Consider the following 15009-nt stretch of genomic DNA (forward strand, 5'->3'; position numbering starts at 1 on the left):
ATTAGGGAATTTTTGGGGGGCAAAGATCACATAGGCCTGTGACTAGAGCAGCAGCATTTCAAAGGCGTCAGATGTTTCACCATTTATTAGTTACTGAGATTATGTTTATTTTATACGGTGGTGGTTTTGATAATGCTGAAGGAATTGGGGGCAGCAAAAACAGGGGGAAACATAAATGCGTAATTTCTTATTTTCATGTGTATATTTTATTGTAAATTAAGATGCTTGTATGAAGAAACCATTGCCACATTATACAACAAACTTATTTGTTTTTTACTATAAAAATTACTTCAATTGTGCCAAAAGAATTATTACATTTCCAATTGAAGGTAAAACGCCTCAAAAATATAATATATAACCATATACAGATCATAGACTATTTGAAAAAAAAACCAAAACAAAACCAAAACAAAGTAAATACTCCTGCCTATGTTAAAGTCTTCCTATTGCCTACATTTTGGGTCTGAATTCATATTTATGATTATAGATCAGCTCACTAGCAAGACCCACTGATAATCAGTCACAAGGCACAAAATGGCTGCCTAAGCTGTGTGTAGGTAACGGGAACATTTTTGCACAGTGTCCATTGGCATTTTGATACCACATGACAAGACAAATTAGTCAGCTGTGTTATGGAGGCTCATCTCGGTAAATGTGTTACTCCAAGCCTGGAATACCAGAAGAATTCTCAGTGAAAAGGGCAGCTGATGGTATAGATAGCTGCCTTGATAATGACTTAGAGGAAGAAGGATGTTCTGTGTGTTTTCTGTATAGGGCACTCAGTGACCTGAATTTAGATATCATTAAAACATAACTGTCTATTAACACTATTGAAACAAATTTCCCTCTAGTCCAGAGTCTTAGCTTGTAGCGAAATATTAAAAACATAAAGGGTGAAAAGAATAAAAAGGTGTGAATAAAATGGTAGATACACTACCAAGTTAAAAAAAACTCACTCATTGATTAATGCTCATAAAATCATTGAGACAAGACCTTTAGGTGGTTTTATGATCTTTATTGAAATTTATTATCATAATAATCAATTAATTATATATATGGTTTAGGATCATATGGTGAGGCTTGATAGTGTATCTACCTGTAATGATTGTCTTGTTGGCTGAATGAAGAATGCCCTGGGGTGATCAATACATGTGTTAGCCTGGTTTGGCGCTAGTCGAACAGAGACGCGGAGTCTAACGGGTTCACCGGTCTTCACCAAGAACCGCTGCAAGCCTGGATGGACTTTAGCAGCAGGGAACACGCAGGTCATGGCCCTCTGATCAGCCACTAGGCATAACACAGCGGAGAGAAAAGGAAATCAGGTCAGCTAGCCGAGGACTGGTACACTGGCGGTAGTACAAAATCAGGATCTGAGAGAGAGTGGTCAAAACAAGCATGGACTGGTGTACGAGGGTTTAACAGGCACTTTACAAGAGGGAATCACAAGTAAAACCAAGGTCAGCAGCAATACAGCATAACAGGGAGTCAGTCTGAGTATGTATACCTGTTGCTCTGACACTGTTAGAGTGTCAGAGTGGGCTTTATATACTCTGCAGGTTGGAATATGCCGCCTCCCAGCCACAATCATGTGACCGCCCTAACCAAGAAGTGCTGATCTAACACAGAGACAGAGGGAATCAGCAGCGCAGGAGTGTAAGCAGGTAAGTTTTGTGACACTACCGTTTTATTCACACCTTTCCATTCTTTTCACTCTTTATGCTTTTAATATTTCGCTACGTGCTTAGAATCTGGACTAAAGGGAAATTTGTTTTAATAGTGTTAATAAAGAATTACATTTTAATGGTATCTAAATTCAAGTCACTGAGTGCCCCGTACAGAACATCCTTTTTCCTCTTTGTAATTTTTGTATCAGTATCGTCCAATGTTGTGGGTGCACCACCCGATCAGCAATTTCATTCACACAGAATAATATGATCCCATTAAGAATCGGGGAAGTGATAGCCTAGTGCATTGACATCTTTTCCTGTTGTGTGTATTGATTATGACTTAGATTTTATTTTCTAACCTTTATTTAAACTGCTAATACAGTCCCTAAACAAATGGAATTCTACAGTTTTTAATCGAACGGATTAGCGGAAAGAAAACAAATGCTAAACTATCAACGTTAAAAACTCAGAAATATAGATATATTAGACATTGCTAGAATACACCAGACATGAGATCACAGTATTTTACTCTTTAACACTGATCACTCTAAGATTTAAATGAGTTGATGTTGATCCCCTCCATATCTGGAAATTTTTCCTTATAAATTCACAATATCCTTAAAGCCTTTATAAGTGAAAGGAGGGATCTTGGGGGCACAGGATGCTGTTTTGGACAAACAGGCCATTTGGTTGACCTCACATGAGCTGTAGTCCTGCTCACTCTTGAAATAAACCCCATCTGGTGAGTACACGGAAGGATCTATTTCAAAATAGTTGTAGGGTCTGAGTAAAAATCCCACCCCATTCCCGGGAGTGGCAGTGTTTGGAAGATCCTCACTGTGTGGAATATGAAGGAATCCAACTGTGAGCCAGGCAACCAGGTCCTATGTGGAGAAAGACAGCAGATTAGGTACTAAAGAGGCTTATACAATGCTTGTGATCACCAATTGTACAGAGCCAGGAACTAGCACTGTATCTGTAATTACCGACTGCTGGGAACTGGCAGCCTGCCTGTGATTATCAACTGGCCAGGGCCAGAAAATTGAACAGTGCATGTAATTACCAATTGCCTAGAGCAAGGAACTACTGCTGTACCTGCTGGTACCAACTACCTGGAGCCAGAAACTAGCACGGTACCTGTAATCACCAGCTGTCCAGATTCAGGAAATAGCACTGTGCCTGTGGTTATCACCTACCCAGAGCCAGGAACTAGCGCAGTGCCTGTATCCACCAACTACCTGGAGCTAGAAACTAGCACGGTACCTGTAATCACCAGCTGTCCAGATCCAGGAAATAGCACTGTGCCTGTGGTTATCACCTGCCCAGAGCCAGGAACTAGCGCAGTGCCTGTATCCACCAACTACCTGGAGCTAGAAACTAGCACGGTACCTGTAATCACCAGCTGTCCAGATCCAGGAAATAGCACTATGCCTGTGGTTATCACCTACCCAGAGCCAGGAACTAGCGCAGTGCCTGTATCCACCAACTACCTGGAGCTAGAAACTAGCACTGAGCCTATGGTTATCACCTGCCCAGAGCCAGGAACTAGCGCAGTGCCTGTATCCACCAACTACCTGGAGCCAAGCATTAGCACAGTGGCTGAGCCGAGATCATGTATACCAACAGCAACAATTGTTATTCCACTACTTTATTTATATAGTCTATTCCACCTCTTAGATTATTAACTTGTTTGGGCAGAGTAAAAAGCTCACTTGAGCATTGTAATCTTTACCTTCTGTTTCATGCTATTGTATGCAATTTGTTTGGATCATGATCCCTTAATGTAATTGGAAAGTCCAACCGGCCCTTTTGGCTACCAGGCCCATGATCCCCTTAATGTTCAGGACTGAGTAGTGTGTTGGCACGTTATAAATAAAAGATACTATACAATTAACATGAATAAAAGAAGCAGGAACCTTTTATTATAAATCTTTACTAGGAAGTAGGACTATTTATTTGATTATATCAATATACTTTATTGTTCTCAAAAAAGCGATATTGCCTTAACTTTCAAGGCAATAGCGTCTTGCAGCTCTGTTTAAAATGTTAAGTGTCCAGGGATGTTTATTTCCTCTTCATCACAAATGGTAAAAAAAGCCTGAACAGGATATAATGAGAAAGTATACAAGGGTAGCGACTCCAGAAGGATAATCAGGCATATGACAATATTCTCAATGTTCTTGAAGTTTTGTGGCAAAATATCCAGCCATATAAACTAGGTACTAAAGTATAAACGGTGAGTAGACATTGGTTTGTGAACTAATAGCAGAAGTCAAACCTCTATAATTTTTCAATGCCAGCCCTCATCTTGTATAAATAAAAGTGACAATTACTCTGCATTGCCGCTTGCAAGCCCACCTATGTAGGCAGTGTTGCAAAGTGGAGATAGAGATAGAGATAGAGACTTGCCTACACTCGCCTCACACGCTTTCTTTCCGCAAACAACCTGTTGGATCCTCTTCAGTCAGGCTTTCGTTCTCAACACTCCACAGAGACTGCGCTGACCAAGGTTGTTAATGATCTGATCACTGCTAAGACTGAACGCCATTACTCTCTCCTAATTCTCCTTGATCTCTCGGCTGCATTTGACACAGTTGACCACTCTCTTCTCATACAAACGCTGCAATCCCTAGGTCTTCAAGACACAGTTCTATCCTGGTTCTCATCTTACCTCTCTAATCGCTCTTTCACTGTTAATTTCTCTGGAGCCACATCTGCTCCGCTTCCCCTATCAGTTGGAGTACCACAAGGCTCGGTGCTAGGTCCTCTGCTGTTCTCTATCTATACCGCTTCTCTTGGAAATCTAATAAGTTCCTTTGGCTTTCAGTATCATCTCTATACGGATGATACCCAAATCTATCTATCCTCTCCTGATATCTCGACATCTGTGTTGTCCCGTGTAACTGACTGTCTTTCTGCCATTTCATCTTGGATGTCCTCTCGTCAACTCAAACTTAATCTTTCTAAAACAGAGTTAATAATATTCCCACCCGCCAACAAGAGCATACCTGACATTTCTATCTCTGTTGATAACATGACCATAAATCCCACCCCACAAGCTCGCTGCCTAGGTGTAATCCTTGATTCACGCCTATCCTTTGTTCCCCACATTGACTCTATATCTAAATCATGTTACATACATCTAAAGAACATTTCCAGAATCCGCACATATCTCACACAAGACACTGCTAAAACCTTAATTCATGCACTAATCATCTCCCGCATTGACTATTGCAATTCCCTCCTTACTGGTCTTCCCAAAAACAGACTCAAACCCCTAAAATCTATTTTGCATGCTTCGGCAAGACTGATTTTCCTTGCAAATAGCTATTCCTCTGTTGAATCACTCTGTATGTCTCTACACTGGCTGCCTGTCTTCTACCGAATCCAATATAAAATACTTTTACTAACCTACAAGGCCATCAACAAAGCTGCACCAACATACATCTCCTCTCTTGTCTCAAAATATCTCCCAACTCGGCAACTCCGTTCTGCAAAAGATCTGCGTCTCTCATCCACCCTCATTACATCCTCCCATTCCCGGTTACAGGACTTTTTTCGGGCTGCACCCACTCTATGGAACTCTCTCCCTCGCACAATAAGACTCTCCTCTGTTCTACAAACTTTCAAGCGTTCTCTGAAAACCTACCTATTCAGACAAGCGTATAATATTCCTCAACCACCATCTTAACCTCACTACCTTTAGCCTGTTACACAATTTCACACAAGACAACTACCCCCGGACCAACATTATTGTGTGACAGGATCATTTAGCTTATGAGTCACCCTACCTTTGCAGTCTGGCTGGGCCAAGATGCAAAATGTATACTTAACCTCATGTGTCAATCTCCCATTGTCCCATAGATTGTAAGCTTGCGAGCAGGGCCTTCTCACCTCTTTGTCTGTTTTACCCAGTTTGTTTATTAGTTTATTACATTTGTCCCCAATTGTAAAGCGCTACGGAATATGTTGGCGCTATATAAATAACTGATGATGATGATGATGATGATACATTTCACACAAATGAATCGGATGCTGTGTCTAAATTACCTTTTGAGTCTGTTAGTGTGTGAGTGTGTGTGTGTGTGTGTGTGTGTTTAAATGGTTTGATTGACTGCAGGTTGATGACAACCTGTGACGTTGTAAGGCTCTGATTGGCTGCAGGTTTCTCTAATGCTGTGAATAATCTAAAGCAGGGGTGGGCAAACCTGTCCTCAAGGGCCATATCCAGTTCATGTTTTTAGGATTCCTTTAATCATGTACAGCTGAGTTAATCTATTTGGCTGGGTCAGTAATTATCCCACCTGTTTCTACAGACAGAAATCCTAAAAACATGAACTGGATATGGCCCTTGAGGACAGGTTTGCCCACCCCTGATCTAAAGCTCTTAAAACTAAAATCAACCCTTGTGTCATTAATGTTCTTATAATCTAAAGCAGAGTTTCTTAACTCCAGTCCTCACGCACCCCCAACAGCTCATGTTTTCAGGATTTCTTTAATCATTCACAGGTGACTTAGTCTACTTGGCTGGGTCAGTAATTATCCCACCTGTTCCACAGGCAGCAATCCTCAAAAACATGAGTTGTTATGGGTGCTTGAGGACTGAGTTAAGAAACGCTGCTCTAAAGGCTGATTTAGGGGTATATTTACTAAACTGCGGGTTTGAAAAAGTGGAGATGTTGCCTATAGCAACCAATGAGATTCTAGCTATCATTTTGTAGAATGTACTAAATAAATGAAAGCTAGAATCTGATTGGTTGCTATAGGCAACATCTCCACTTTTTCAAACCCGCAGTTTAGTAAATATACAACCTTGAATGTTATGAATGTTCTAATGCATCTAACGTTCGTTGTAGCCAGTGGCAGAACTATTGCAGGGGGGCAACATCCTGGGGTGTCAGAAAACATGCAATCTTGACGGCCACAGCAGAGACCTAATGAGATTTCTGCTACACCTGGACATCACAGTTCTTCTTGTTGAGCAATAGAACATATAACTTGTAATGGAGGGACAGGAAACTAGTTCTGCCTGTGTGCAGAGCAGATTTTAACCTTAAGTAATGCACTGACAGTACTTAAACAATTCCACACATGTGGCAGAACTAATTATTTAATAAACGCCACTTAAGTGCTACTTAAGTAATCAGTTCTGGGCATGCATAGAGTATGTTAAGTAATGGCAGTGCCTTGCTTAAATTCTTAAGTGATGCTCTAACAGCCCTTACCTAATGGATTTTAGAGCACCTGGGGAAAAGATCCCTAAAATCATGGCAAACTATATGCAGGACACTCTTTCATTCTGTAATATTAGTGTCCATGAAACAGCCATTCGGAAACCTGAACAAAAGATGTGTACATGGCAAGATGACAAGTAGGAAACATCTGTCCTCCAAAAAGAAAATTGCTGCCTGTTTTAGGTTTACCAAAGACCACTTGAATGATTCAGAACGTTACTAGAAGAATGTTCTAAGGGATTTTTTTTTTTTATCATAAATGAGAAACATTATGCTTAGAGTAAATGTATTTAAATTAGTTGAACTGTAATCCAACCATGAAGCACAGTTATGGGAGTTTCATGGTTTGGGCTGCTTTCCAGCCTTATGACCTGAATGACTTTTAGTCATTGAGAGAACAATGAATTCTGGATTGCATCCCTAAATTTCAAGGAAGCAAATCAGAGCATTTATCAATAAAGTAGTGTAACAACTATCTTAATTATATATACACACAATGGCTGTTGCAGTGTAATCTTTAAAATAAAGTCAGGGAGTGAATAAACTTAATCTTCAATCCCATTGTAAGATCCTCTGATAAACTTAATGAACAAAGAGTATATTTACTAAACTGCAGGCTTGAAAAAGTAGAGATGTGCCTATAGCAACCAATCAGCTATCATTTTGTACAATGTCCTAAATAAATGACAGCTAGAATCTTATTTGGTTGCTATAGGCAATATCTCCATTTTTCTCCATTTTTTTAAACCCGCAGTTTGGAAAATATACCCCCAAGTCTACAACCAGGGCCGGACTGGCCATCTGGCACTTCTGGCAAATGCCAGAAGGGCCGATGGCTAGATGGGACGGCCTGACACTTACTGGCTTCCTGGTGGCTCGTTTCTCCCCAGGAACCAGCCAGCTCTGTTGCACGATGGATGAGGGCTCCTCCGCTCCCTCCCCCTTATCATCACCTGCTCCTTCTTCACCTGCACTTCTAAACTGGCACTGTGCCCTGCAATCTGGACACAGTTTCCAGTTCTGCCCTATACCTAAAGATTATTTTCTTCTAAAAGGGGGAGGGGATCACGGGGGTGGGTTACCGCAAGTCGCATGGGGGGCGGAGGTTGTCACAAGTGTGATAGAGCCAGGGGGGTGCGGAGTGCAGGAAAAGGGGTGAGAGAGCCAGGGGGATGGGGGTGCAGGAAGAAGTGTGAGTGAGCCAGGGGGGAGGGGGTGCAGGAAGAGGTGTGAGAGAGCCAGGGGGGAAGGGGGTGCAGTAAGAGGTGTGAGAGTGCCAGGGGAGAAGGTGGTGCAGGGGGATGTGTGAAAGGGACAGAGGAGAATATAGTGCAGGGGGTTAAGTGAGAGGGGTAAAGGAGTAGATGATGCAGGAGCATAGGAAAAAAAAGTGTAAAGGGAGAAACATCTTAAGAATGGAAACGCCAGGGATGCAGCCATCATAAAACATAAGTAGTAATGAAGAATGGGAATGCACAGAGGCGACAAGTGTTAAAAGTAAAATAAAAAATAAAGCCTTTATACTCCATTCACTTATATTTTCCATACCCCCACTTCTAAATTTCCACTTCGACCACTGCCCTCTGCTCCTGCTCCTAACTGCCTGTGTAGGCTGACAGCTGCTGATCCCTCCTCACCCACCGTGCTCAGTAGGAGAACAGAACAAGGATGCCCTAATCAGGTAAGTTCATATATTTTCTCATGTGCAATGTGTTTTTGACCATTCTTTCTTGAACTGGGGGCACTACTGTGTATGGCATAATGATTTGGGGGCACTACTATGGCATAATGTGATTTGGGGGCACTACTGTATGGCATAATATGATTTGTGGGCACTACTGTATGGTATATGATTTGGTGGCACTACTGCATGGCTAAATATGATTTGAGAGTAATACTATGTGGCATAATATAACTTGGGGCACTACGATGTGGCATAGTATGAACTTCTGCCAAAGGCAAGTCTCTCATTGTTGAATATGATGGGGGCCTTAAAGAAGTTGCTGTACTGGGGCCCAAAATTCCTCTTGTTGGCCCTGCCTGTGAATCAAGGGGGTAGACGTCTCCAGGTAAATAATCTAAATGTTTGCTATCTAATCAAACTAATGGATCACATCCAATTATCTCTCACCCACCTCCTCTATCCCCCTTAATTTATATACTGTGTTATTTAAAATAAATAGAAAAGACGCATATACAATTACTGTAGTAAAAAAAATATTTCCCTCTGACATTTTGCTGTAGATGGAAATACATTTAATGCGGCCGTGTGTGTTCAAATGATCTTTCAATAGTTATATTTTTTCTGATATATTTGTTAGAGTTTTATTTTGTGTAGAATTATTTATGAAAATTCTGCAATTACTATTTAATTGAGGGAAAGGAGTACCAATTAATTATATGTGTGTAAGTACTCTGTTGTTGCTATTTGGTGGGAGATTTGAAAAAAGCAAAACATTGGTTTCCTACAGTGGCGCCTGTATAATTGGTGGTATTGCTGTAGTATGGGGTGGCGTGGTGGTGGAAATGTTATAGTGTTTGGGGCTTAGTATTGCTAATAAGTAGGAGAGGGTATTGTAAATAGAGAGAGCATTCCACCTAGAGGTCTAATTACCAAAGCAAATTAAAACTACTCTATCATTGTACAAACCCCATTAAAGTCCTGTCCAATATAATGTCTACATTAAAGTCCAGAAAAAATGTCAGAATGCTATGGTTCTGAATGAAGGCTGGAGACAATGTTATGGTTCTGAATGAAGGTTGGAGACAATGTTATGGTTCTGGATGAAGGCTGGAGACAATGTTATGGTTCTGAATGAAGGCTGGAGACAATGCTATGGTTCTGAATGAAGGCTGGAGACAATGTTATGGTTCTGAATGAAGGTTGGAGACAATGCTATGGTTCTGAATGAAGGCTGGAGACAATGTTATGGTTCTGAATGAAGGTTGGAGACAATGTTATGGTTCTGAATGAAGTCTGGAGACAATGTTATGGTGCTGAATGTAGGTTGGAGACAATGTTATGGTTCTGAATGTAGGTTGGAGACAATGTTATGGTTTTGAATGAAGTCTGGAGACAATGTTATGGTTCTGTATGAAGTCTGGAGACAATGTTATGGTTCTGAATGAAGTCTGGAGACAATGTTATGGTTCTGAATGAAGGCTGGAGACAATGTTATGGTTCAGAATGAAGTCTGGAGACAATGTTATGGTTCTGAATGAAGGCTGGAGACAATGTTATGGTTCTCAAAGAAGGCTGGAGACAATGTTATGGTTCAGAATGAAGGCTGGAGACAATGTTATGGTTCAGAATGAAGGCTGGAAACAATGTTATGGTTCAGAATGAAGGCTGGAGACAATGTTATGGTTCAGAATGAAGGCTGGAGTCAATGTTATGATTCAGAATGAAGGCTGGAGACAATCTTATGAGTCAGAATGAAGGCTGGAGACAATGTTATGGTTCTCAATGAAGGCTGGATACATTGTTATGGTTTAGAATGAAGGCTTGAGACAATGTTATGGTTCAGTATGAAGGATGTAGACAATCTTATGGTTCACAGAAGACAGAGGTCAAAGGTTATTGTTCATGTTAATTGCTTACATTATTTTTTGCCTTACCTGCTTTTGTATATTCTCATTATTTATAAAATCTGAAAACTTCACACTAGGACTCCAGGGATCGTTTTGATTGTAGATTGAGCTGCTCTCATATTCTTCGTCTTTGCGTTTGGTCACTGCTAACTTATATCTTAACAAAAATAAAAAGTAGTTAATTCATCAGAATTATTATGAAGTCCATCATAAAACTGTACTATATAGTCCTTTCAATCTTGTTCATCCAAACAAAGACCATATTAGTTAACATTTAGCTTTTTTTTTTTACCGGAGTGAATAGTGACGCTAAATTCGCAATATGGCGTTGCATCATACGCGTCATTTTACAGTTACTTTACTGGAAGCATAACATACTGTAAAAACTTTAAATTGTAAAATTGTACAACACAAATTAATGTATATACTCAATATAACACAGTAACTAAATAAAATAAGACTTGGTGATATAATATATTATCAATCGGGAATTATTATATATAAATATAGGCAATATAATGAAGAAGAACATGTTTGTATTTTCAGCATGTGTATGAACCTTTAGTTTTATATAATAATACCTACATTTCATAGTTGGCCTTGCTGGATGACTCCTGCAAATTTATACTAATTTATAAAACAGCAGCTCTTTATGTATTAGCTCTAGCTCTTTATTTATTAGCTCTATCTAATGTTTGTATAAGCGAGTGGCAGACAGGTGCCAATTTTTTTGTCAAGATCAATCTAGCATATAAGAGTGTGAATTAAATACATTATTTAATAGGTTATCTCTTCTATCACACCAAACAAACATAGCTTAGGTTTAAATGATACATTTTCACTCAAAAGCTTTGACAAGTGAGGCTTACAGCGCTGCGTAATTAGTGACGCTATGCAAATAATAAATTCATTTCTCACTTTTGGCATCTCTTGGGGGATTATTTTATTTTCATTTTAAACAACCGTTGGGTCATATGATAAATCATATGAATACATTTTATCTGCTTTAGCTGATTTTGAGCAGATATGTTAAGTTTAGGAAGCTCTGATATTTCCTCCCAGTCTTCATCAGAAATGCCGCCTTCCTAATCCTTATCAGGATTTAATGTTTTATAATTACATGCTGTGTACTGTTTAACCACAAGCTGCCGACATACATTTATACAAATACAGTGTTTGATACACAAACTCTAGATAGAAGTATGTCATAAAAACTCATATAACCACCTGTTTGAGTTGGGCATAGTATAACAAAAATATTACAGGAGACTCTGTAGTCAGTCTCAATCTCTTCTAGTGTTGTCTAGTATCCTTTTTCAATACATTTGACCCATGTTTAGTATACCAGCAGCACACTTCCACCAGTTCCGGGAAGGAAGAGATATCAATTCATTATACCACTGGGGGGAGGGGATAATGTTGAGATTTGGTGTATTAGACAAGCTAGGTTATAGGCTTCTCTTAAAGCTTGGCATGCTGTGCTAATTAAGGTTCTTGTATTCTGGAGATTCTACATTTTTTTATAACAGTAAGTTCACCAGGGTATGAATAGGTCCCCCAACTGTGCTTCCACTGCTACTGCTGAGGTCCTTGAGAATGGTTGTAAGCAAAGATAGGTTTGCTGGATCTGTGAATCCAGAATGTAAAAATGTAAAAATAAGGCAAATCTAAGTTGACTTTTTCAACCATCTTACTCAACTGAACGGTAATATTGCTAAATGTAGGTTCAGATGAAAAGCTACATATGTGAGTGAACAGTTTTTGGGGAATGAAAACTGGAGAGTACTATGTTAACTCTAAACTTTGGAGATGTATACAGAATTTTAATCCATTTCACAACTGTTGGCCCAATGCTCATTAACTACAAGTCCCATTTGACAAGTCAAATTTATTAGTGGCATCCAGACAGGCAACAATTTGTACACCAGTATTGTCATGTTGGGTTTGAATTGTAAAGGGAAGTTTCCCTTTACAATGTAGCGCCGCTTTAAATTTAATCGCCGAAGATGCTGAACACGCCGGAGTTGAAGAATCCGGACATTGATACATTTACCCCCATATCTATTTTCAAAAGTGAGCCATGTTTGTGCAGAATTGCACGAAAAAGGCTTTAAGGTGTGGTGGACGTATCCCAAAATAACTAATAAGTCTAAAGACCCCAAACGTGGAACAAAGATCAACCTCTGATTTTTATTGCCTAAAAGAGAGTCTATCCAGTCATCTATGGTAGTATTATAGACACCTGTATTAAAAATAGTAGGGGAAAAAAAATCTGGCAATCTAAGAAACAGTTCTGTGTTAAATATTGAGTTGGGGCAGTATATATTTATGATAAACAAATATACATCTTGTATTATACAGTCCATCATTTGGTACTGTCTGTTAGAATCCATTTTAATTTAAGAATCTGGAAGGACAAGTTCTTGCTGACCAGCTCTGACACCCCCTAGTGTAATTTGAATAGTTTAAGTGATAGGTGCTTCCTACCCAGGACTTTTTAAGTACCAACAATTTTTGGCTTGTGTGCAACCATATAAAAGTCACATCTGATGATCTGCATAACTCCCAACATGGTGTCTGTTCAAATCGGGACAGAAAGGGTGATGGGGTGCAACTATTTTACAACTAGGGCTTAGTTCCATAATTTTGGGAGCGTGGCCACATCTCTGCAGGCGTTTTTTGTATCAAGCACTTGGCTACCTCTTACTACCTGTCACGGTGCCTGGGGTAATTGGATCCTGATCTGCCAAGTTTGACACTACTCCTTGCTGAGGCGTGGAATCTAACGTAGCAGATGATCTTCACCAGGGACCCCGCAAGGAGGTTTGGACTTAGCTGCCTCTACTACGCAGGTCACAGCCCTCTCGTGGAGTACTTGGCGTGACCTGCAGGGAGAAAGCAGTAGGAGAGGAACACAAGAGATACTTGAGGCGACTGTACGACTGGAATGGTGGAGAGCAATAGCCTGCGGACTGCATGGTAGATACCACTGTAATAGTGGAGGTGCAATAGCCTGCGGACTGCATGGTAGATACCACTAGAATGGTGGAGGTGCAATAGCCTGCGGACTGCAGGGTAGATACCACTGAAATGATGGATATGCAACAGCCTGCGGGTTGCAGGATAGATACCACTGGAATGGTGGAGGTGCAATAGCTTGCGGACTGCAGGGTAAATACCACTAGAATGGTGAAGGTGCAATAGCCTGCGGACTACAGGGTAGACAGCTAAGATCCACGTCTAGAGTTGGTAACCCAAAGAACAGACACAGACCATAGGGAGGAGGTGCCTTATATACAGAAGACTGGATTGACAGCCAATGAATGAGGAGCAGAGGAATTTAGGTAAATCGGACCCGCAACGGAAGATGGCGGCTGGCCGGAGCAATAGGGTGTGCCGGGCTTTGGGTATCGGGACCGAAGCCCCGGCGTGTGACATTACCTTCCTCTCCCATTAAAAGACAAAGAAATTGACAAGCTCGTGTGAAATCTGTTCAACGCTGGATGAAAGTGAATGGATGTATGCATACCATTCCAGCCCAATTGTGACAAAGATGTTACGATCGGAATGGCAGGACAGAGCCCTCAAATTGGGACTGACCCATCTAAATCGGGACAGTTGAGGGGTATCAGTGGCGGATCCAGGGGGGGGGGGGCGATTGCCCCGATCTAGCAGGGACTTGCTGCCGGTGGCTGCACAGTATGCGCAGGTCCGTTCAGCAGTGACAGTGTGCTGCCCGGCTGCTCTGATTACACAATCAGAGCAGCCGGGCAGCACACTGTCACTGCCGAGCGGACCTGCACATGGTGTGCAGCCGCTGGCAGCCTTAGATGTCGGAAAGGGGACAGGGCCTAAATCGCCCCCCCCTAAATCACCCCGGGTATAGCAATTTTCTAGATCCGCCCCTGAGGGGTATTGATCTAGATTAACAAGAGGGCACTATTTTTTTTTACAAATAGAGTGATTACTGTTAATACCTATTAAGACTCTGTAGATGGGGAGCCTGGGTTCCTTGCATCTAGGCAATCCGAGAGATCCTTATTATCAGTGGAGAACTGTGTTCTCCCTTTAATAATAACGTAGACTATTAGCAAATAATCTCTCTATGGAGAAGTTAGGATGATTAGCAATACTATTATCCTGAAACTGCTGTGGGCCCCCTTTTCTTACCAGCAACAGTAGGGGCGTGGCCATCCACCTGAGGGGGTGTGGTTAGCTGCCAGAGAGGCAAGGTCAGCTTCTAAAGGATGAAGCATTGTGGTGGTACTCCCTGTTTTGTTAATACCATCATCAGGAACAGAAGCATCAAAAATGCTTTATCCTTGTTTACATTATTTTTATTTATTTATTTATAAAAAATAGGCATTTGTTAATTGCCATTGTAGCTCACAAGTGCAGCGCTGATTGCATTGAACTACTGTTTTTAAATCTCCAATTGATTGGCTCAAGTTAAAATTCTCTCAAGCTAAAGTTTGAAAACAGCAGTTTAAGTGAAAGAAGCGTCGTGGTGCTGATGG

The 15009-nt window shown here is 40.8% G+C and overlaps 2 protein-coding genes across 2 annotated transcripts in view; both read right to left on the bottom strand.

Annotated features, from left to right (window-relative positions):
- Positions 1–15009, bottom strand: part of IFI35 (interferon induced protein 35) — a 721240-nt gene that overhangs the window by 326174 nt on the left and 380057 nt on the right. The gene's annotated exons all lie outside the window — the stretch shown is intronic.
- Positions 387–15009, bottom strand: part of AOC3 (amine oxidase copper containing 3) — a 28849-nt gene continuing 14226 nt past the window's right edge. Inside the window, exons 3-4 of the mRNA XM_075177428.1 lie at positions 10520–10649; positions 387–2551 (exon numbers count right to left, since the gene is read on the bottom strand). Of these exons, the coding sequence (XP_075033529.1) occupies positions 2267–2551; positions 10520–10649 (415 nt within the window). The 3' untranslated portion in view covers positions 387–2266. The remainder of the gene's footprint in view (positions 2552–10519; positions 10650–15009) is intronic.

Source organism: Mixophyes fleayi, chromosome 6 (genome assembly GCF_038048845.1).
Source record: "Mixophyes fleayi isolate aMixFle1 chromosome 6, aMixFle1.hap1, whole genome shotgun sequence".
NCBI classification, from domain to species: Eukaryota; Metazoa; Chordata; class Amphibia; order Anura; family Limnodynastidae; genus Mixophyes; species Mixophyes fleayi.